This window comes from Tiliqua scincoides, chromosome 5 (assembly GCF_035046505.1).
Source record: "Tiliqua scincoides isolate rTilSci1 chromosome 5, rTilSci1.hap2, whole genome shotgun sequence".
Lineage (NCBI taxonomy): Eukaryota > Metazoa > Chordata > Lepidosauria > Squamata > Scincidae > Tiliqua > Tiliqua scincoides.
This window is the reverse complement of record NC_089825.1, coordinates 86,914,459-86,938,971: the sequence shown is the minus strand read 5'-3', so window position 1 is coordinate 86,938,971 and position 24,513 is coordinate 86,914,459. Positions and strand designations below refer to the sequence as shown.

General features: G+C 45.7%; 1 protein-coding gene across 1 annotated transcript in view; it reads left to right on the top strand.

Moving 5' to 3' along the window:
• Window positions 1-874: 874 nt before the first annotated feature.
• Window positions 875-24,513, top strand: part of ARHGAP23 (Rho GTPase activating protein 23) — a 115,510-nt gene continuing 91,871 nt past the window's right edge. The window contains exon 1 of the mRNA XM_066626944.1: window positions 875-1,195. Coding sequence (XP_066483041.1) covers window positions 875-1,195 — 321 coding nt within the window. The remainder of the gene's footprint in view (window positions 1,196-24,513) is intronic.

The window sequence follows — 24,513 nt, the reverse complement described above, 5'->3', positions numbered from 1 at the left end:
CCATTAGATATTTGATTTTCTCTGTAAACCGCTTTGTGAACTTTTTGTTGAAAAGCGGTATATAAATACTGTTGTTGTTAGGTAATTTCAGGAAGCAAGGAAATTGTGTTTTCATGCTGCAACTTAGAAGAATTACAGGGGAGTTTAAAGCGCATAGCACCAGCCAAATGCAACTACTACTTCTCTCCCACCCCCAGAGCCCTGTGTGGCTGCTGAGCTGGTGTCAGCTGGAGTGGGCTGGGTCACAGAGGGGTGGGGTGGGGCAGAGATGGCCTGATAGCTTGAAGCAGCTGCAGGGCTGTCTGTGCCGAGTGAACGAATGATGCTCCATTCTCTTTCTGTCTGCCGGGCTGTCAAGTCACAACCTAGTCTCTCTGATTTGCATCCACCTCGTTCCCACCGGGCAAAATTTGCCGCCTCCTCCTCCTCCTCCACTTCTTTCCATGTAATTAGTTTTCAATGTACAGTCTTGAGGCTTTTCCCTTTCTGCTTCCGCCTGCTGTAGCAAGAGGGACGTGGTATTGCAAGGCTGGCCGCTGTGTTCTCTCTGAGTGTGTATGCATACTGATATCTGGCGTGCCTGGACTTGGAAATCATCAACATTTTGTCCATGAGACGACAGAGCGCAACTTTTTTGAATAGGGAGGAAGATCAGAACACCAGCAAGCAGACTTCTGCTGAAGTCTAGAAAGCAATCAAGGACAGAGCTGAGTGTGTGTCCAACGAGTCTGGATGGAGCAGAAGCAATCTGGCAGCAGGACTTGAGATTTGACCTGAAAACCATCTTGTTGATGCGTCCAAGTTCTGATCGGTTGGTTCTTTCACTCCCAACCTTGCTGTCTCTGTGCCAGAGATTTTCTTGTTTGGGAGTAGAATGGTAGAAGAGGGGTCAAGTCAGGGGAAACGGGCTCCCCGTGATGGCGGGCCACGGGGACCCCCACACCCTCCAGCCCCATCACATCACGGCGTCTCGGTGGTGGGGAAAGGAGTGTGGAGTGTGGCACGTGCAGGGAAAGGCTGGCGCTTTGAGCGAGCTGTTGGAGTGGACTGCAGCTTGCCCGAACCCCGTTGCATCTGGTTGACGAGTTTGCGGAACGACAACACCGAGTGGTGGGAAAGGCGGTGGCGCCGTGCCGGGGCGGCAATGGCCCGGCAAAAGTGCCATGCAAGGCACAGGATGGACAGAAACCTTACGGTAAGAGGCATATTTTATGCGTGCGTGTGTAGACGCCCCTTGTCAAGATACCTTTCAGAGGGTTGGAGCAATTCACTTGTTCTCCACCTCAGTTTCCCAAGTCTGTAAAATAGGAATAATTGTCATGACGTGGTGGTTTGGAGAATGAAAGTAAGGAAAATGTTTAGACCTATCCAGTGCTGTAGAAGGTAGCTAACTGGAGGAGCACTGGTTTTTCATGCCAAAGGTTCCGGGCTCAGACCATGGTATCTGGAGGTAAGGCTGGGAAAGAACCCCAGCTTCAACTCCGGTGAAATCCTGATAGTCATGACTTGATACAAGGCAACTTGATGTGTTCATGTCCTAAAAGTGATGATTGTGGTCTCTATAATGTGTTACTCTTGCCTCCTGGGACGTAATTTGAACATTGTCTTAAAGCCTCTCTGGAGTGCTGGGATTCATATTTCAGACACAGAAAGTAATAGCAACAGTGGAAGTGCCTTGCGCACCCATGGAAATTATTTTACTTACCAACCACAGTCAGCCCCCAAAATGTGAACCTGGGGTGGGGAAGCTTTCAGGTCAAAATTTGCAATGCCCAGGTAGACTTGCTCATTTAAAAAAATTCAGAACTTTTGTCTCTGCGAGCAATGTCCTTCCTTTTCCCTTATGCAACCTAAGAGAGTGAGTGTGGCTGTGCTTTTAGTTTTGTGAGCTAATGCAAGCTCTGTGTAGCAAATAACCTATATTCAAACAGCCCTTAATGCAAGAATGGATCCTGACACGGTATTGGAATCAGGACACAGCGTACGTACTGGGCAAACAGGCAGCTTAGCTGGCATGAGTTTCAGGAGGCAAGTACCATGTCAGGAATTAATAATAGGCTCCCTTGCTTGCCCTTGGGGTAACTTGCTCACAGCCTCAGTTTCTGTGATGCGTAACTTGGGAGTGTTTGACATAGCAACCCACTAATGACAGCCTATCCCTGGGATGTTCTTTAGTTTGATAAAGCTGCATTCCACTCCTCATTTATGAGGTCTTTAAGTCATTTTGTGAGCCTGAAGGCTTAGAAAGTTGAGGCTGAACCTGAAATTGGTCTTCAAAACTGTCCTTGGTCGTAGAGTTACATCCTGCACTGATTCATGGATTTTTTTTATGCATTCAGCATGTGTAAAAAAAAAAAAAAGTGTCATTTTAGTATCCTTGCTTCAAAGAGAATTGGGGTAAAGTGAAAGTAATAATAATAATAATAATAATACAGGTATTTATATACCACCTTTCTTGGTCTTTATTCAAGACTTTATTCAAGGCGGTTTACATAGGCAGGCTTATTAAATCCCCGTAGGGATTTTTACAATTGAAAGAAGGCTCTATCTTTCAAGAGCCACAACAATTCAGATGTTTCGTTCTGATCTGGCCTCCATCCTCCCACGCTCAGAGCAGATGGAAATAGCTCAGCTCAGCTTGTCAGCTGCTTCAAGATCGCACGGTGCCGATAGCCTCGAACTGGCGACCTTGTGGATGTTATCTTCAGGCAAATGGAGGCTCTACCCTCTAGACCAGACTTCCTGCCCAGTTCTGAAACAGTAGCTTATGTGGGGCTTGTCCCATTTTGTTCTTGCAACCTCCTTGTGAGATGTGTTTGACTGAGAGTGGGTGACCGACCCAAGATCTCTTTGTAAACTTCATAGATGAGCAGGGTACTCTGCATTTGGGGGATGGGGGAGGATTCTGTGTTGAGATCAAATTCTGATCTAAGGAAAAGCCAGATTCTGTAGCCTTTATAAATTATGCACGCTTGCATGTTCTATTTTGCATTATTTATTTAGCAGTGTAAAAAAAATATTTTGTGTTATTTATTCCAGTTTTGCTAATCATATGGAAAGAGAGGTTCCTGTAGAGCAGGGGTCTCCAAACTTTTTGACCAGAGGGCTGCATCAAATATCTGGTTTTGGTGCACAGACATTAAGACATTGGGGGTAGGGAAGGCTGGGTTTAACCAATGCTGGTAGGTTGGATACCTGACTTAAGATCACAGTCCTCAAGCCCTCCTTTTTATTTTTTTGGCTTTTTTAAAAAGCGAAGTTTGGAGATGTTTAGAGAAGAAAGAGTTTTAAAGGTATCCGTTTTAGCAACTGGAAGAGTTCTGTGTAATTCCAGAAGGTTTCTGAGATGATTTGATAAACCCCAGATGAAAGCATGAGAATTATGAAAATGCATGTGTTCGCAACACCACTAGTGGCCTAGAATAGGCGTCTTCAAACTTTTTGGCCAGAGGGCCGCATCAAATATCTGGCGTGGTGTGGAGTGTCGGGGAAAAAATTTAAATATAAAATTTAAATTAAATTAGAGATGGAACTTAGATGAGTGAATAAATGAATGAATGGGCTCATTCATTCCACCTCTCTGGTGCTCAAAACACCCTCCAGACACAATCAGAGCACAGTTCTGGTCATGTTCAGTTGAGTGGGCCAGAGGCTTTCAGGGGACAAGAGGTTGGCTGCGGGCCAGAAAAAGGCTTGCTGTGGGCCGCATCTGGCCCCCGGGCCAGGGTTTGGAGATCCCTGCTGTAGAGCACTGAAGTTAAAACATTTTAAAAAATCGTTTTCACCAGTTCCTCTTGGTTCTAAGATGTTAGCAGGCATTGCCCAGCATATATTTACAACCATGAGGGCTAGAAACCTGCTCTGCTTTTTCCTAAAATGAAAGTGGGGCTTCACAGGAGGCAGAATTGTGTGCATAGTTCCTAGTTCTGTGCTTCTCCTGCATTAAATTGTGTCATGCATAGAATGCTACCCATATCTTTCTGCTGTATCCAATTCTCTATCCACTGAATGTTTCTGGTTGGATACTTTAGTAAATTATAAGGCATTCACCCTCCCTTTTAAGGGCTAAGATTGACAGTGTGTCATTAGGTGGAATGTTTTAGCTTCAAAGTAAAAAAAAAAAATTAAAAATGACATTTATACTTCTATCCCTTGGGAGATGAAAATTGCAGTTGTTGTTGATTTGGGAGATGTGCTTTAAAAAAATAAAAATCATGCTAAATGTAGGTCTTCCCAATTAAGAACTTTAACCTTGGCCACTGTATGCCAGTTCCAAAAAAAAACAGGGCTTCCAAAAAGGGCACAGAGCCAAACCACACATGACATTAATTGTGTCACTGGCCCTCAATGTGTTCTAACATTCCTTGGTAAATAGGAGCTGAATCTCATGGATCGAGGCCATGGTGCACACATGCCTGCGTGAGTGTGTTTGACCCTTACACAGGGTCAACCCGGATCCCTCCCATTTCAACCCGGATCCTTCCCATTCACCTCTGTCCTGTGTGTGCTGTTTGCCCAAGGAGAAAAGCTTCTATAAGTGCCAGAGCAGCAATTGGCCATTTTTTGAGTCTGCAGAAGAGGAGTTTCATATTGACTGAGCAGCTTCTGAAATCTCTTCTCTTGAGTGCCCTTTCTGTCGAAATATGGCAATATATGGAAGAATCAAGGCAGGCCTGTGTTGATTGAACTCCCTTTGCTTATTATACCCACATGTTTCTCTTAAGGAAAGACTCAGTATAAGTAAAGCTCAATAGGGAAGAGGTTTCCCTGAAACACTTTGCAATCAGTGCTATTGCAGAAAGACCTCATGGCCAGGCAGACAGGATGTTTTGCGTATTCTGTGTCTTCTTCATCTGGTTCCTCTAGAACCGTAGATCCTAGCCAGTCCACCTTCTGGGGTTGGCGTGCAGCAGCTTATGGGGCACCTGAGCCCACCTGACCAGTCAAAGGTGGTCATAAAACACCCAGTAGGATGGGACAGTGACATTATCAAAACTAGATTTCCTAGGGCCCAATCTTAAGGTGAGGGTTCTTGACTTCGCTCCCTGCAGAGGATGCATCGCTGTGTGGTCAAGTTCTCACCCACAGATTTTAGATGCTTCAGAGAATTATTTTGCTTTTAAGGTTGCCTGTAGTTGCCTGCATAAATTTTTGCTAAGCTCTGCACCTGGGCACTGTCAACGCCCTAGCTGCTTTCAAAACCTGCTTGTTTAATTCTTTTCTCCTTGTATTATTCACCCCCTCCTCCCATATTTTTAATAAATTCTTTTTACGTTTTAACTGTTTGCCTGCCCGTGGCTGGTTGAACTCTGCCTTGACCTTTGGCTATGTGCTTTGGGGAAATCTTCATGTAACTGAGAGGCACTCAAGGATGGTCTCTCTTTGCTTGACTTTGTCTTCGTGATGGCAGTGGAGTCTACCAAATTTTGACCCTGGCCTAGGGCAGATCTGGGGAAAGGGGGGAGATGGTGGCGCCAGGTCTTTCTTTGGCCCCCAAATCCCCAGAGGGTCTCTTGCTGGATTTTTGAGATTCTGCAGGATGAAGAAAGAAGCTGTCCTGAGTTTACTTTGTATAGATTTCCAAATAAAATGGGAGGAAAAAAAAACTGCTGCAGTGGGAGAAGATGTTACATAGAGGAAGGGCAGGGTGCTGAATCCCTTCTTCCCAAAAGCATGAGGACTGGATACTTGCTTTTTAAAAACAAAAATAAAACAACATTAATACATACATAAAAACAGAATCTTAAGAGCACTGAATTCCTTTCCATGCCGCAGAACTTGTCTAAAACAAAATTATATTGCAGGGTTTGAGTAGTCATTCCCCTGGTTGCCTGTGGCAAGTAAAATTTACTTGCAGGAATGTTTTATAACTGTTGGTTCCCCCCCCCCCAATTCTCTGTGCTATCTGACCACAAATGACTAACATAAGTATGTGTGGGAAGGTAAGCTAGCAAAAAGGCAGGCTTTTCTGAATTTACTGGCAAATCTGTTATATTGCTCTTTGTTATTAAAATTATTTTTCACCTTGTAAATCAGTTTGCTGTTGGTGCAAGATGCTGTAGTGAGAAGCTATTTAGAAAAGTTTAGAAAAGTTTATCGTGAGCAAGAATTAATTCTGTGTTGGGAGGAAAGCCGGGTGCCTGAGGACTTGTTAGAGAAGACTAGGCTCCAAAATAATAGTTTAAAAGCCCCCGATTCTTCTGAAGTGTGTGTGTGTGTGTCTTTGTCTTGACTGCTAGAGTGCTTTGTTTATTAAGAGAGGTAATATTAATTGTTTAACATCTCTGATGTACTCATTTGTGGATTACCTGAAGAAGTACCTCTGAGAAAAAGGGGGGAGGGGTACTTTTTCTCATTGATACATGATCACAGCCACCTCTAGCACTCCTGAAAGGCAGATCAGAAGATTTCAAATCAAGGGGTGTCAGCTTCCATATTACTCACTTTGCAGTTCACCATTTATGTACTCTTTCCATTTTACAGATGGAGATCACGGGTCAAAATTATCTTGTTGATATAGCACCACAAATTGCTGGGTGCTATACAAAATCTAAAAAAGAATACTCTAAAGATTGTCCAGGATCATGCAGTAAGTCTGTGCTAAGCATGAATATGAATCCAGTACTCGGTCCAAGAAAATGGCAGCTAACCCATAAACGTGTGGTGGATAGATATTTATTTGCGTGATCTCAGAGATTAGGTCAGATCTAGAAGTGGGAAGTTGCACATGGAAGAAGATTGATGAAACTCTGTGGTTAATGTTAACTGTGGGGTAGTTGACCTTTAATGTATTTTATGTTCTGAATTGTGCATTTATAGCAGTTGTGCAAGGCCGTTTGGTTTTTTTGCAGCAAGAAAAACCTCTGATGTATTTGTTCATCTAAAGCAGGGGTGCCCAAATCCTGGAGGCCTCTCAATGTGGCCCTCAGGGAGCCCCCAGTGAGCCTCTGGCTCTACGGAGATTTGTTGGAACCCACTCTGACCGGATGCAACTGATCTCAGCGTGAGGGCGACTGTTTGAGCTCTCGTGTGAGCTGTGGGATGAGGGCTCCTTCCACTGCTTGCTGTTTCACGTCTGTGATGCAGCAGTGGCAGCAAAGGAAAGGCTGACATTGCTTTGTGCAAGGCCTTTTATAGGCCTTGAGCTATTGCAAGACCTTCATTCATTGATATAAGTTCATCTTTAATATATTCATTTATGTAAATTTATTCAAATTTATTCAAATTTTAAATGTAAATTAATTCCCCCCCCCGGCCCCTGACACAGTGTCAAAGAGCTGATGTGGCCCTCCTGCCAAAAACTTTGAACACCCCTGATCTAAAGAAAGGCAAGCAATATTAGGTGTTATTATGGACTTATTTAGGAAGGGGTACTGTCTTGTTCACACATGGTCCATGCACCAGAAATACCTTTCCCAGTTTTCCCCTACAAAGAGGATCATTTGGCCTGACGTCACAAGAGGATATCCTGGAATTATCCTTGGCACTCCTTTATAATTGGCTTTCTCCCTGTGGTATGGTCTCCCTCTAACTTGCACATGAACAAATAGGAATAGGGAATATATGTACCTTTTAATGAGGAATCTGTCTTCCTCCTCTTTCCTCACCTTGACTTCTTTCTTGGTCAGAAATACAGCTGTGCCCACATGTTTTTACCAAGAAAGCATAGAGCAGCTTCAGGGGAGTGATTTTCACTGTGGAAACACTGCAAGGAAAGAGTGTTTAAACCCCTTTCTCTCTCACTAGGATTCCAGTCTACATTCCCTCCCCCCTCGCTAGTTGTAAAAACTTTTAAGAGAGTCTGTCTGCCTTAACGTGCAGTTTGATCTTCAAACTGCAGGGTTTCTAGAGTCCATTAACTTCTAGGTTTCCGTTACCAGAAATTAAAGATCATGTTCTAGTTTTTTAGGAAGTGCCCTGAGGCAAAGGTTCTCAAACCGGGGTGTTGCAGCGCTCCAGCCTGAGGAACTCTGTCCTTTCCCCTTTCAGAGGTGGGGAGTGGGGAATGCAGCAATGCGATCCTCAGGATCGTGTCGCTACCAGGGGTGACGGGCTTAGTTTTACTCATCAGCATCAGCAGAGCCTCCTGAGGTTGTTGGGAACCTCACGGAAGCCTCCGCAGGGATCCCCAAGCCTTGAAAAATCTAAAAATAAAGATCACGACCCACTTCCGTTTTTGTGATTGGAAACTGGAAGTGGGTCACAATCTTTGTTTTTAGTTTTTCCAAGGTTCGGGGAGCCCTGTGGAGGCTTCTGTGGGGTTCTCTGCACCCCCGGGAGGCTGCTGCTGGTGAGTAAAATGAAGTCCCTGTTGCTCCCTTCAGTGGCGTGATCCTGGGGATCGTGTAGCTGCATTCCCTGTTCCCCTGCGAGGACTCACTGCAGCTTCCAAACTCCCGGAGAGTTTGGGAACCGCTGCCTTAGGGGATCATTCTGCGTGGTGGTACGTGTGTTTACTCTCCAACACAGGCATGTATGGATAGCTAATGGAAAATGGTAACTTCCATAGACGTATTTTGGTTGAGATTAATCTGTGGGGAGTCATGGCTAAACTGAACTGTTTTCCATGTTACTTATTAGTGTATGTTTATATCCCGCATGTTACTGTATGTAATATTTGATGTAATTAAACATGCCCTTGCTGCGGCGTGTGTTAAGGAACTTCTTATCAGCTGAGTGGTTCCCTGTAACAGATCAGAAAATGGACGTCATTTACTCTTCATAACATGGTCCCAGTGCCTGGTCTGAGGGCATATGAAGCAAGCAGAATGAAACCTGGTCGTTGCCTAGATCAGTGGCTCTCAAATGTACTTGAGTCATGACACCCCTGTAGCCTCTTCTTCCTGGTTCAGCTGGGTGCTGCCTTTTTGAATCTCATGAAATCTCATGAGATCCAAGATAGCAGCACCTACTCATGAGATTTGGGCATCACCATCTTGGTTCTTACAAGATTTTGTGAGAACCAAGATGGTGGCGCCTGAGGGAACGGGTATGAGGGGCCGCCGGGAACATCCTATAGCACCCCTGTGAGTGTGCTGCAGTATCTTAAGGTGTCACGACGTGTACTTTGGGAACTCTTGGCCTGGATGGATATCCATCTAGGATCCTCACGTGCACTGTCTTGTGTTCCATGATGCAGAAAAGGCAAATATAAGTGTAAAGCAAATTTATTAAGGCACTCCTTGGGAATCTCAGCTGCATATGTCTGCATCAAACATGCATCTTAAAAATCATCCTCTGTCATCTTTGGCTTTCCATTGTCAAATTTTAGACAGTAAGCTCCTTGGGGCAGGGTCTTCATTTTTTGCTTACTATAACAACAACAACAACAGTATTTATATACCGCTTTTCAACAAAAAGCTCACAAAGTGGTTTACAGAGAAAATAAAATATCAACTATCTAATGGCACCCTGTCCCAAAAGGGCTCACAATCTAAAAAGATGCAACACCAGCAGACTGCCACTAGAACAGACAGTGCTGGGGTGAGGTGGGCCAGTTACTCCCCCCTGCTTACTATACTCTGGAAAGCTCCACGTACACTAATGCTGTTATATAAGCAGTAATAATAACCATCATAATTATATTTTGCATGTATGATACATGCTAAAAATGCATTAGGCACAGAAAAATCTAATTACAAAGTGTCACTTAGTTTTGGGATGGGTGGGGAAGGAGGGGCAGATGTGAACACAGAGGTCCTCTGCATTTTGTAACTACGTCTGTACTTCCTCTGCAAATCTTTTGTTTCCTGTTGTCCGGAGCTTCTGTCATTCAGCTTGAATGAATGAACAAGAAGCTGCCCGTGCAAAAAAAGTTTTTAATCTGCGTGCTTGGCTCACAGCGCATCCGCCATCCCTTTCCGAGGGCCACCGGGTTGGTTGACAATAGGAAACAAACTGCAGAGCAGACAAAAAGCACATGGAGAATGACCTCAGGGCCAGGAACAGAGAGGGACTTTGGGAGCAGGCGGGAGGGGGGAGGAGGTTCAGATTATTGTCAGCATTCCCTGAACTCAGGGATCTACCAGTCCAGGAGCAAGAGGGTGAGTCAGTGCAGACTATGCCCTCAGAAAGCTGACTCAGGACAGCTCATTTGCAAATTGGGTGTCATTTGGGAATGGTGAGGGTGCTTGAATTGCACTCTTGGATCCCTTCCCTTTCTCTTGTCAGGCCGTTGAGCTGAGTGACTTGGTCCAGAGCTTGTGCTCTTGAGGGACAGCTTCTCGAATCAGCAATATCCATCATTTATGTAGTGCTTCTTCATTTACAAAGTCCTTTTAGGGTCCTTGTTTTATTCGGTTTCCTGGCAACCTTGTGAGATGCACCCCCTTCTTTGCCTTCTTTCCCCCAACCTGGCCTGCCACTGCTTTTTCTCTCCCCACACCTCTGTCCCCTTGGTCCACTTGGCACAAACCCAGGCGTTGAAAAATGCATCAGATTCCCAAGTGGAGCGGTTTTCCCAGCTTCTAGTGGTTTAAGCTCTTGTCCTGCATGGAGATGGCTAAAAAGCTCGAATTCTTCGGTGCCAGCCTCAAACCTTGCTAGGGCTTCTGCATCTGCTCTTGTTATCTTGTCTCATTCTTGCCCACCCACCCCCCTGTGCTGCTCCCTGTGGCATTTCTCCATTTCTCAAGCCCTTTCCCTCTCCTTGAGACCATTTCATAAAGATCTTCCTTGAATGGTCAGAGTCTCACCCTTGCATTTTTGCAGCTTTATGACTTTTTCCTGCCCTATAGAGCCATCACTTGTTATCAGCCCCTAGCCTCTCATCTTCGTGTATCAGTGCTGGGCTGTAGTGTGCTGAGCATACAAGAGCTGAAATATGAGTGCTGGCAGCATTTGATTTGGAGTGGAATGGTGCCCTGGAGCTGATCTCCAGACAGGTCAGTCTGCAGGTACGGTTCAGGGTAGAAGCCAAAGAAGTCATCCAAAAAGGAGCTGGCACCAAGATGCATGCAGAAAGACAGGCAGGGAGACGGGGTCCTGACAGATTAGGAGGTTAGTGTAACCTCCTAGTCTGTCAGCTAGGCAGTTAGTCTAAGAACAGGCAAAGACCCCTGGGATCAAGGCTGCAGAGCTATGGCAGGGGTTCCCAAACTTTTCAGCACTGCAACCCACCTTGTCCTCAGTGGTGGGTTGCAATGCTCAAGTTGTGCTGGGGGCTGCTTCTGGTCCAGTGACCCATTCTATAGGCCCCTGCAGGTCTCAGATTGGTCACCAGAAACCTCCATAAGCCACGTCTGGTTTTCAGAAGCAAGCTGGAATTGGCTTCCAGATGTGGCTTCCGGAGGCTTCTGGTGGCCATTCTGAGGCCTGCAGAGGCCTGTAGTGGGTCATCAGGCCAGGAGAGGCCTCATTAAGTAATGGCGCTTCTGGCATGGCTCTTATTTGGAGTCAAACTAGCGGAAGGGTGGCCGGAAGGGCCCAGATTGCAACCCACTGTGCTTGGGCTTGCGACCTTGTGGGTCATGACCCACACTTTGGGATACACTGAACTACGGTATTCATTGCGTATCAGAAGGAGCAGATAGAGGGGCAGCAATAAAGATGTGATACTGGCACCCAGGAGTGCAGTGTTGTCCTTCCTCAGATTTTAGCCCTGAGTAGTTTGTCATGAGGGAGTTTCCCATGTGTCCTGGCGGATGGTAGTGGGTGTTTTGTTAGTTCCTCTGATCCAGATTGTACAGTCTTAAAAGGAAGTTCTGTTGAACTTAGCTGAACTTCCTTCTGCGTAAATGGGTCAGGCCTAGGAGTGACCTTAGGAGAGCTGGTCAGGTGCAGTGGTTAAAAAGCTGAGCTGCCACTCAGAGGACTTCCCCAGTTTGAATCTCTCTTCTGCCCTGAACTCACTCACTGGCCTTAGGCAAAGCACGCCTTCTCAGCCTCCTCTCCCTGATTGCTCTGTGAGGATGCTAATAATACTTACTCACCTTACAGGGTTGTGCTAAGGATTTCGTAAAAATAATACCTGTGAGACACTTTGCACACCCAGAAAACACTATATAAATGCTAAATATGATTATTAAGTTTCTTATATTGTTTCGACCATGTACCTTCCTTTCTCTCTCTTGCACCAGAGCTGCAGGCCATCAGGGAACTGCAGGAGCTGATGTCAGAGCTGATTTTTTTCCAATACAAAGATGTGTCAAGAAGGGTTTAGATAGGGCTCTTCTTCCACCCAGGTGGAAGGCTGAATTGGAAGCAAATCGAGTCTGGGATTTCAGTGAAACCACAAGAAAAGTGGGACTGTTCTGAGGTTTAATAGGTGCCAGGATGTTTTGGGCTTCTCTCTTTCTGGACTTGAAGGACTCCAGTACTTGCCTATAAGAGTTGCAAGGAACCTGGGCCTTAGTCCTACTTATGGGGCACTGGCTATTCTAATAGAATTGGGTGTGTGTGAAAATGTCACTTGAATGAAAATTTCACTTTTATTTCCCGTAAAGGATGCACTGTGCCTCCTGTGGTGCCAAAGCTTTTGCTGCAGAGTACATGCTTCTGTCTCACAGCACCTTTAAGACCTGATGACATTTTACTGCCCTGAGTGGATGCATTGTGGTGTGTGTTGAAATATGACTAGGATTTGTTTCAATGCTATGGGTGATAACCAGGGTTCAATTTTGGGTTTGTGCAGTTACCAGTTAAGGCTGCAGTCCTATACACACTTTCCTGGGAGTAAGCCCTACTAAACACAGTAGGACTTACTTTTGAGTAGTCATGGTTAGGATTGTGCTGTAAGCATCACACAGCACCATTTCTGTATAGGGAAAAATGGTTGTATGTGGAGGAACACTCAGTCATGGGAGTCGCTCCGCTGAAGTGTCACAGCCCAGACACAACCTGGCTTATTAACTAATACTGAAGGATGATTATTAGGAACCATTCAGAAACTGTGTGCGCCAAGGTTATCCCTATATATATCTGTGTCTCAGTGCTGGCCCAAGCACACAGTCACCTGAAGCAGGTTGCATTGATACCAAATTGCAGGGATCTTAGGGGGCAGCAGGTTTGGGTTGCCTTTGACCCTGAGACTGCCACTGATCCAACCACGAACTTGGAAGCATAAAGCTGTTCATTTCCCTCCCTTTATTGTGCTCATCGCTCACTGCATTGAAACCTAGTAGTGCAGAAGAGTTTGCCTATAAACGAAACCAGAAGCCCCACATTTCCGGGTTTCATGGCATTCAAGGGTTGCCAGGGTTTTGGCCTTTGTCTCTTTTTAGCACAGAGGTGGTAGACCAGAGACAGCATCAGGTGGCAATTCTGCATCACGCCAGCGCTGCTGTATGTGCTTATAACAATGTGTGAAGCTACCCATGAACACTGCACGTGGTCTGGGGGCAAGTTGCTTTAAAATGGGAACAATGAACATCTTGTAGGACCACTATCAGTATCCCTTGCGGGAAAAATTTAAAACACCTTGGACTCTTTAGAAAGCAGTGATAGTGAAGGTGGATAAATTATGAGAAGAACTATAATAAGATTCTCTTTGCTGCGTATGGGTGTAACGAGGCAGAAGCGTATTGGGACTTCCGGCTTCTGTTTCTGGCTCTGTCTGTGACTCAATCTGAGCAAATGGTACACACCTGCACACCCTGCCTCAGTTTCCCTTTTCAGGCGGTTCCATTTGGCAACCTTGTATGAGAACCAGGTTGCTTATTTCATCTAGGTCACAGCCAAACTGGCATTACGTGTGGGAACTGTGGGCAGAGGTCTGGTGCCAGACCTTCAAGTTCCTTCTGTAGGTCCACAGTGTGGAAGCAATTGAAAGGTCTATTTTCTCATGACTGGAAAACCCTCAAGTGATCTGCAGATATCCTACACAGCTAGCAGTTAAGAAGCATACATACCTTCAGAGATACTTAGGGTGCAATCCTAACCCCTTATGTCAGTGCTTTCCAGCACTGGCACAGCAGTGCCAGTGGGACATTGGAAAGCACTGAAATGGGAATGGCTGGAAAGCACTGACATAAGGGGTTAGGATTGCACCCTTAGTCACCAATGGTAACATTTGCACCAATTTTGCAATGTCTGTATGAACAAGAAAGCCACAGGTTATCATGACTTCTTAGTGCATGTGCATAAATTTGCACTGCATGTTTTTCCCCCCTTGTCTGAAAGTACTGGTCGTGTAGCAAATCTGCAGTGTTTGAAACAACCTAGAGACAAGTGGAAATGATTCTATGGAATCATTATTTTAAAGAGATATACGTATGTTTCTATTATAAGAGAGCCTAGGGCTTCTCCTCCCTCCTTCTCTGTCACCCTGAACTTGTAAAATGAGTGGCCAGCTTGAAAAGTAGCACAGCCAACTCTATACATAGAAAATAGATGATGTGGGTTAAAAAGAAAATGGCAAGCGGTGGCATCTTCTACCTGTAGCCTGAAGTGGTATGGTCCACTTGATCCCTCCAGGATTCTATCTCATTCTGGTAAATAGATAGACCAGGCCAATGTTTGCTGTTGTCTTGAGTCAAGAGCTCCCAGGCAGTTGAGGGAAGAAGAGTGGTAAGTGGTTGTGAAGCTCAGGGAAGGTGGAGTGAAGAGGGGGGCATATTCAAAAGGCTGGAGAACAACAGATACAAAGGCGCATAGGTAAGTCATTTCTAGGTTTTTGTTAGCATTCATGTTGCATTACAGTATAGTTTTGCATTTTCTACCAGTGTGTGTAGTGGCTGAGCTAAGGCTCAGACTTTAAGCATAGAATGGTGCCCTGAATGTGTATACCAAATATAATTCTATTATTCTAATAGTCAGCAGAGTTATCACATAACAGACAACTAGAGGGTTAAACAGGTGAAACAGAATTGTTTCTTTCTTCGCCAAAAATGAAAGTAAAGTCTTTTTCATTAGGTGCTCATCTTGTAAAGATAGACGAGGAAACTTGTGTGGTGGTAGTGATATGCTTCGCTGTCCATAGGATATTGCCATATCACTGACCATATTTTTAATTTTTAAATAGCCACGTTAGGGCCCAATCCTATCCAGTTTTCCAGTGCTGATGCTGCTGTGCCTATGGGGTGTGCACTGCTTCCTGTATTGGGGAGGCAGTCACAGAGGCCTCCTCAATGTATGGGAAAAGTGATTTCCTTACCTCAGGCCTGCGTTGCGGCTGCACCAGCGCTGTAAGGTTGGATAGTATTGGACCATTAATCTCCCAAAGAGATGATACTGACCATGGTGAGTTGAAAAGGCTGGGGTTACAAAATATGCCTTAATTCACTATCTTTTATTGGTTCAGCTTAGGCCAGGACATGAATTTGCAAGTTTCTGAGTCTTACAAAATTATTTTTTTCTTCTTGTTGAAGAGTTCTGTGAAAGTCAAAAACTTACACATCCCTACACCAACCTAAGTGAATTCAATATCGGGTAGTATTTTGCCTACTTTGTGTATTGTAGAACCTTTGAAATTAATCTGTGCCTTTTTAGATCAGCGCTCACTTTCCCAGATATGTAAAGGAGATGTTTAAACAGGATAGAACACCAGGGTAGTTATTAAAATATTTTCAGTGTCCTGGGCTTGTAAATCACTCAAAGGGAATGAGGACCCTAAGTAAGGGGGTGTACCTTAATGTTATGCTAGTAACAGCACTGTACCCTGGATATACAAAGAAACAGCATCAGTACCTTGGGGCATTCAGTCAGGTTCTAGGCAAGTGCCTTTTTAAGACTGATAGTAGTCACCCTCAATAAAACCCAGGGGAGTGCCACAAGGAAAAGGTATAGTACACAAGATGGATGAGGAAAGAGTGAAAGAACAATTGAGTATGTTGAGCCAGGAGAATGGGAAATTGTAGGTAGGACTTAAGAGCAGCTTTCAAATATTTAATAGCTATAGAGAAGATGGAAGATAATAATTCTCTCTTACTCCTGTGGGAAATCTACAAATACAGGATGGGATATCTAGGCTAAACAGACATAGTCCTATTATACTGAGGGTGTGGATTTTGTTTATAATCAAAGCTGGGCTGTAACTGCCTTTGCCCCTTACTATTTTTCCTACATGTTGTATGCATATATCTGTGATTTCTTGCTATTGTTTGGTGTCTGCATCCCTCTATTGGTTGACCTGCTGTGATGTCATGGAATGCTTCCGACCATACTAAGTATTGAGAAGAAGAGCTAGTCATGGAGCATTGGCAATCAGTGTAACTGCCCTAACGTGAAGGAAACCAGTAGGCTGGCTGATCAGGAGATGATACTGTCTTGTCTCTGAACACAGGAAGGGTTTGTTCTGCTGTGGTGAAAGTCCTGTTGATAATAGCATAAGGTGTGGAGAGAGGACATAAATTCTCACTTTTGAATTTGGCTATCTAGTGGGATTTGGGAACATTTAGTAAGGTCTGTATTGTTCATTAGTTGTACAGGAGTTTCTACAACATGTGCCTGCTACTGGATGTGCCTAGAGTCACAACATGCCTGTGCGTTTTTGAAGACCAGGCACCCCATCTTCTCCCTGCTCCATGTCCTAGGCTTCCGTCTCCTTTAATTCACCACTTCGACATATGCTAGGATTTCCTTCTTCTCTGCATCCCCCCCCCTTTTCCTCTCTCAAGGCAACAAGAGTTCATCACCTGAATGACAACATTCTATGGGCAGGGATGGCTTGGAACTTTCTCAGGCCCATTTTCTTGCTCTCAAATGCCAACTGCATTTGGCTGCTCCTCAGCCTGCAGTGGTGGGGATGCCAACATAGCTGTCAGTGAGGGTGAGGAACGGAAGTGGCAGGGCCCCCTCCTCTCTTGTCTTCTCCAAGGAAATTGCAGCCCAGTTTTGGTTGTCCTCGGCGTCCCTCAGGCTGAGGCAAAGCAGCTGATGTGGCAGGCCTGGTGACCGCCTTAGGGGGCTGCTTGCTCGCAGACAGAGTTGTCTGCTGTGGCAAAATATAGCTTGTTGTAATGACCCACGATCCCCCAACCTGCCATTTTCTCCATTTTTAATTGTGCTTCAGGAAGGATAAACAGCAGGCCTTTCATGGTTTCCTCTGCTGCCAGGCAGTCGTGCTCTCTGTTTATTATTCTGTTGAACAGGGTGAAGTTCTTGGTGGCTGGCTTGCAAGTCCCACCCTTGAGGCTGTTTTCATAAGTGTTTCTTAAATGTGTGTGTGTCTGCATATGTATATATATATGTATTTTCACTTTTGCATCTGTAATTCAGATATAAAACCTGTGCTGACTAGAATTTCCACAGCTCTAAAAATGTCTTCCTTCCATTTCCTGTCCCACAATAACAACATTTGTAAGCGACACATCCCAAACGAAGGGTGGACCCCCATGCGTAACGCTCAACTTGAAGCTGCCATTGAAAACAGTATCCTTGGAAGAAGTTCTCCTTTCCAACCCTTGTAATATGTGTAGAATTATTTACCCCATGTTCTGACTTAAAAGAAAAGAAGAGACTTTGCAAGAAGCGAGGTTGGCACCAGCACTACTTTGGTTTCAGCACCTTGGTAGTTCAACTGACCTTCCCTTACTTACTGGCTATGTTAGTGTATTTATTTACTGCCCTCCACTATGTCCTGACGCTGCTTATCTGTTCTGTTATTTATTGTTCTGTGTAGTTTTATTTTTAATTTGTATATTGTCACTTTGAGCGCCTTCTGAGTGAGAGGGGAAAGTGTAGGATATAAATTTGTGTAGTAAGTACACAAATGTTTTGAGAGTATGGGGTGAACTGTGCTTGGGGATGACTTTCCATGTTCTATTCTGAAATGCATCTGAGGGAGGTGTATGGTTTTCTCCCCAGGTCCAATACCCTGCTGATGACATAACATTTGTTTTTTTTGGTTCTTTCATTTCTCAGAGCCTGGGACCAAGAAGGGCTGAGTTCTATTAGGATTAGTTGGCAACCTTCAGTCTCGGAAGACTATGGTATCACGCTCTGGATGGTGGTTCTGGCACAGCGTCTAGTGTGGCTGAAAAGGCCAATTCGGGAGTGACAGTCCCTTCCACACTGGGAGCAAGTGTAGTGTGTCTCTGGTCTGTCTCCCTGGCTGTCAGCTGTGTTCTACTGGCAGGGAAAAGGAATTAGCAGAAAAGGAATTAGCAGAAGCAGGGAAGCTGAAGCCTGTGTGGAAAGAGGGCACAAGAGGTAGCTAAGGAATAGGGACCCAGAGAAAGATGGGTTGATGGAAGGAGCGCAGAATAGGCAGTGGACTGAGGAAAGGAAGGATGGGAAGGAGATAACCAACTGGGGGGGGCAGGGTAAGGAGCTTAGGAAAAGGGCACAGAAGAAAGAAGGCTGGGGGAAACCTCACACAGAGATGCCAAAGAAGTGATTGCATTTTTTACACAATGATTTGAAAGGACTAGCCAAATCTTTTCAAGTCCTTGGTGCAATTATGTAAATAGATCAGGAATGAAATATTAAACAGTGGGTACCCTGGGCCCCCTCGGGGGAAGTGGCAGTGCCCGTGAGTACAGAGGCACCATCTGCAATTTACTGATGGAGCTGCTCACGGTTTTCCCCCAGGTTATTACCGGCAAGGCAGCTGTTGGTGTTTGGGTGGGAGGCTTTCCCTGGGGTGAAGTTGTATGTGTCTCTTGGGGGGGGGGAGGGGAAGGGGCTGCAGAGAAGCAGTGCAAAGGGGGGTTTGGTCTTGGCTCACCTGATGTTCCTTTGTCTCTGGGCAGGGTGGAGTTTGTGTGTCTGTTCAGCAGATTTTTGCCTTGACTTTCATCTGCTGGTAAAGTGGTACCCCTTCTCCATAGACAAATTGTGGGCAGGGGGGCTTCGCTCACAGATAATACCTGCTTGCATATTCCACCCCCTGCCATTTCATAGTTCGTGAAAGCTGGAGAGAAGAGGAGCGCCCAGAGGGAGGTGTCCATGTCAGGATGTGTGTGTGTGTGTGTAAGGTATTTTATTTTACTCAGTCACACCATCTTTGTCCAGAAGTCTTGTTTGACAAGCTGCTTGCTTCCTCCTGCATCCTTGTGTGTGCATAAAGGAAGCATCTCCAACTGCTTTGCCTCCTGCCCCTTGTTCATTTCTCCCCTTCATTCCCTTTTCCTCTCTCTGTCTCTCACATAGATCAATTATTCACTGCGCAGTTTCTTTGGCCCACGGCAGAGCCACAAAGCCACCCCCCACCCTGGTTTACCACATCACGGCTGACCTCCGATAACCCCTCGCGCGTGCAGCTTCCTGCCGTTTTGCTGCTGTGGCAAAGAAGACTATGTGGGAAAAATGTGCCCATCTGCCCATCTCGCTGTATCTCTGCCCTCTTTCCTCCCTTTCCTTGAAAGTTCAAGGCTTCTGAATTCCTGCCTTTCTCGGGAGGGGGGGCGGGCTTGTGAAGCCTCCGCTTAACTTGTTCCTCTGTTGCCATCTGATTCTAGCTTTCTCCACTCTCCCTATTTGTACGTCTGTCTCTGACTTCTTCCCTCCTCCCTCCCTTTCGTGTCCCCTTCCTGACCATTTATTTGCTCAGTGCAAACCCTCTGGGCAAGATCCCTGACCCCTTGAGTGTTCTGTGCAGTGCCTGACATGTTGCTGGGGCTGATTTATTTCAGTAGGCACAAGAATTCAGCATGCAAAGTTTTGATATTTAGCAGCCACCAAAAATTCTCTCTCTGAAGATGGTGTGTGGGGCAGGTTTGTTGAGACAGAGCTGTTGGCCATGATAGGATATACAGGGGCCAGTAGTCAGTCTCCTAGGTCCATGTATGGCTGAATGCCATTAGTAATTGCCAACCTTATTTCTCCCTGCTGTTATAAAGCATTTATTGGAATAAAACGTAGTTTTCATTGCATTGGTAGCCCTGGGACTCTCAGCAGAGCAGTAGATTATAAGCCAGCCATTTTCAACAACTGTGCCGTGGCACACTGGTGTGCCGCAAATGGTCCCCAGGTGTGCCGTGGGAGTTTAGTGGAGGGTCATTTGCTAATAGGACCATTGGGGGATATGAGCCCCCCACCAACAGCATGGTGTGCCTTGTCAGTTGTCAAAAACTGATGATGTGCTTTGACAATTTTAGTACCTTGTCAGTGTGCCATGAGATGAAAAAGGTTGAAAATCACTGTTATAGGCGAAGGTTCACATTATATGAATGTTCTTCCAGACAAAAAATGAAACTTGCCTGTAGACCAGTGTTTCTCGCACTGTGGGTCAGGACCCACTAGGTGGGTTGCGAACAAATTTCAGTTGGGTCCCCATTCAATTCAATATTTTATTTTTCATAGATTAGACTTGATGCTACCATGGTATGTGACTGCATTTGGGGAAATGTTACAGACCTGTCCTTTTAACAAGCTACTATGTATACTCTTTTAACAATGATAGTAAATGGAATTTACTCCTGGGTAAGTGCAGATAGGATTGCAGCCTAGGATTGTTAAAACTTTTCCTGCTTGATGATGTGACTTCTGGTCATGACATCACTTCTGGTGGGTCCTGACAGATTCTCATTCTAAAAAGTGGGTCCTGGTGCTAAATGTGTGAGAACCATTGCTGTAGACAATTAGATGTTGGAGGAGAAAAGGTTCTAGCCCAAACTGCTTCCTGGTATATTAGTTTTCTATGTGCAAGGTTTTTATTGGGGAGTGGGTACAGATGAACATTCAGCCATGCGTGTTTCACACCTTTAATCTGAAGTAGTACAGCTGGAAACAGATTTATCACCTTAGTAAGAGCTAGGCCTGAAAGGTTTAACAGGATAAATGTCAATAACTATGTCCAGCGATGATCTTGTAAATTTATATAGTACCTAAAATCTGTCGCCAGTGAGGTCATACTGAGCTATTGTGATGAACATCTGATAGTGCAGGGTGAGTGTGTCAGCTATTGAATGTTAAAACAAAATAACGCAAAACAAAACAAAAAGCGAGAGGTCGGTTTGGATGGGGCTGAATGAGGGCATTGGCAGGGTTGGTGTATGGGTGTCAGCAATAGGGAATGCTGACTAGGACTGGACCATGGGAGGTAAGTAACGCGAAGTTAGGGGTGCTGAAAGAATCAATCAATCAGTCATAGGGCTGAGAAAATGTGTTGTAAAGGAAAACAAGGGGAAGAGCCCTTAGACAGTGGAAAGGAAAGGCTGTGTGCTTTCCGCTGGAAAGAAATAGACAGGCAGAAGCCTGTGGGCCAAGGACAGTGTGAAGACATTATGGCAGGGGTGCCCAAACCCCAGTCCTGGGGCCACTTGCGGCCCTCGAGGACTCCCAATGCAGCCCTCAGGGAGCCCCCAGTCTCCAATGAGCCTCTGGCCCTCCGGAGGCTTGCTGGGGCCCGCAGTGGCCTGACGCAACTGCTCTCAGCATGAGGGCAACTGTTTGACCTCTCGCATGAGCTGTGGGATGAGGACTCCCTCCACTGCTTGCTGTTTCACGTCTGTGATGCAGTAGCAGCAGCAAAGGGAAGGCCAGCCTTGCTTTGTGCAAGGCCTTTTATAGGCCTTGAGCTATTGCAAGACCTTCATTCATTCATATAAGTTCAGGTTAATATATTCATTTATGTAAATGTATGTAAATTTATTCAAATTTGAAATGTAGATTAATTATTTTCTTCCCTGGCCCCCGACACAGTATCAGAGAGATGATGTGGCCCTCCTGCCAAAAACTTTGGACACCCCTGCATTATGGTGAAGGGACTCACGGAGGTGCTGTGCTTCCCATGTTGATTTGAACACAATGGTGGCTGTTAGACTTGTAGAGCTGTTGAGAAGAGTTGCCTCGTAAAGCATGCTCTGGATGTAACTAGACACCTTGGATCACAACTAAACATTGCAAGAAGAACAGAACTGCTGTGATTCCAGGTCTCTTTCTCTCTGCCCTCCCTCACTCATTTCTTTGTGACATTTAGGATAATGCAATGTGTGACGTGATGTTTTTGTACTGTGCATTTTCCCTCCACCCATCTTTGGCTGTTGGTGTCAGAGATGAGGAAATGCCTAGTGCATAATCATCGCGTCGTGGATTGTGTTGTGTGTACCATGAATTGTGTTCTGAAGAAGAGGAGAGGAAAAAACTTGGAGCAATGGCAGCTCCGTGTCTCTCGTGAAGTCTAGTTTATCACTTTTGCTTTTCTTTCCTATAACAGTGAGCCCCTGCTCTATGCCGCCATCACCCTAAAATTTTAAAGGCAACGCTCCCCACAGGAAGTGTGTGTGTATGCACACCATCCCTGCCTGGAGAGAAAAGAGCCAAGGGAAGGCGTCAATATCCATTTCTTTGTCACGTGGAAGTGTTGATCCCGGCTTGTAGAGGGGGCCTGGGGCGGCTGGCACTTGTATGATATGGAAGGAGATTAATTTGTGAATATGAGGAACCCTCATTATCTTTCTGATCCGAATGCGGGGCAGCTTTGTGACGGGAAGATAAGGATTAAGTGCCCGGCGGACCGTGAAATGCCCTGAAGGAGTGGGGAGCAGATAGGCTTTGTGTCCCTGGATGAAACGATGGTGGTGCGTATCTTCATTAGCTCTGGCGAGTCCCCGGAGGAGGCTGCTGGGGGAAGGGGGGATGGAGGGGATTATGGATCTGTATTCTCCACCTGATCTGCCTTTCCAGGCCAGTTCTTGAAGACCTGCTATTCTGACCGCCACAGGGGGTTTGAAAGCAGTCTCTGTTTGGGAGCTGGGAGGGGGCATTGCTTCAAGCCCTTACTTTGGTGCTCTGCACCTGCCTAGACAGCAGGGAGTAGTTCTAAGGTTCGCTTACAGACTTTTAGTTCAGAGCAGCCTTTCCTCCTCTTGAAACGAGTTGCAGTGGTCGCAGCAGCCCGTTCCTCGAGAGTCTTTATCCTGGCTTCGTGTCATCTACCTTTGTTACCTGGCAAGCTGCTAGCTGACATTTTAAAAACCTCCTGGCTCTGAGTGTATCTCCTCCCTCCTTTCTCTTTGTACCCCTTTTTGGGTTCCCTTTGTTCTGAGCTTCAGAAAAGGCAGATTTGCTACTGTGTGGGTCACTGAGCCACACTGGGGAAGTGTTACTGCTTTTCCCCCTTGGTCAGCGGTTCCCAAAGCTTCCGGGGCTGCGACGCCCTTGGAACCTGGAAGTGACTGGCAGTGATGTGAAACACATCACGCCATGATGTCACCGGCCACTCACTTCCTGCTTCGGTTGGAGGTCATTGCAAGCCTCCAAAGAGTGGTAAGAGGGTCAGGGCAAGCAGGTTGGCGGGGGGGGGGGCTTTTTGTAGTGCGTGGTTTTCACACACTGCAGCTCTACCTGTTGTGCTGGGTTTCCTGCCACTGTTTGAAGGCTCATGCAACAGTCTCCCTGCTGGGGCGACCACTGTGTGATGCACATTTTGGGAACCGCTGCTCTTGGCTGTTGCCTTTTCAAGTATCTCTTGGGAGAGCATGGGCCAGGAAGCCAAAAACATGTATACATCTGAAACGAAACATATGCATTCCTGTTGCAGAACTGAGGGTTCCAGATCACAAGGAGCATTTGGCTGGAGATCAGGGAGTGCATGGTGGAGGTTCTTCTTTGGGTTCTGTACCTGCAGCTTGCATTGTTGCTGGAGGGGAAAGCAAAAGAGGGATGAGGGAGAGTTCAACACCTCCAGTTAAAGTGTTTGGGGTATCAAGCCTGGGGTGATCAGTCTTTTAGTGAGGTGCTGCCAGTATAAAGATGGGCCCAAAAGATGAGTCTGGTTTAGAATAAGGCAGCGTATATATTAAAACCCCTTATAGAGGACCATTCATGGCTACTTGTCCATATGATTGTGTGTTACCAAAAGGGCTGTTTTGTTTAGGGGAATTAGTATACTACCCTTTTTGGAAACTTCAGGATCACAGGCTAGATAACAAGACGGCGTAATGCAGAGAAAATTCCTTTTTTGCCTAAAAGGGAGACTGGGAGAGAGACAACTTTCAGTACAAAATTATAGTTTTATTACAAAAGCACAAAGGTAAACATAATGCGCATTTCTTGGTTTTAGGTCTTGAATATATTGTACCTATCTTTCATGGTGGTTGCGTGTGCAGGGTATTTGGTGCATCTGAGGAAATCAGGAAAAGGGAAATTTGTACGGGAGGATTTTAGGGGTCCTTGGTCTGCCAACCCAGTTGCTGACTAAAGATGGGGAGAGAAGGGGAGAAAAAAAGGGGGGGGAGAAGGGAAAAGGTTCCAGACGCAGATATAGTTACCTGTCCCGAGGAGCAGTTGGATGGGGGGTGGGTGGAGAGTCCTATGGAGGACCCTCTGCCTTGGAAGGGCAGCCAGAGAGAGAGAGAGAGAGAGAGAGAGAGAGAGACCATGTGCCCAGAGCCTCTCTCTTAAAAGGGTTTTTTCTGTGTCCGAAATGGGCTGGGTGCTGAGCTAGGGGAGAACTGCCACTCACCAGGGTGTTTGGGGCTGAGCTAGGGGAAAACTACCAGCCACCAGGGTGTTTGGGGTCCAGATGTCCCTTATCAGTGAAATTCAATGTGTCTAATGGTTGGCTTCCTACAACAATAGGAGACACTTAAGCAACGATTTACAGTGACTGAGACAACAATGTACTCTTTAGACTTTGCTGCTTCTTCTCCATGAATGTGCTTGAAGAGCTGGAGGTTGTGTAAACTTGTG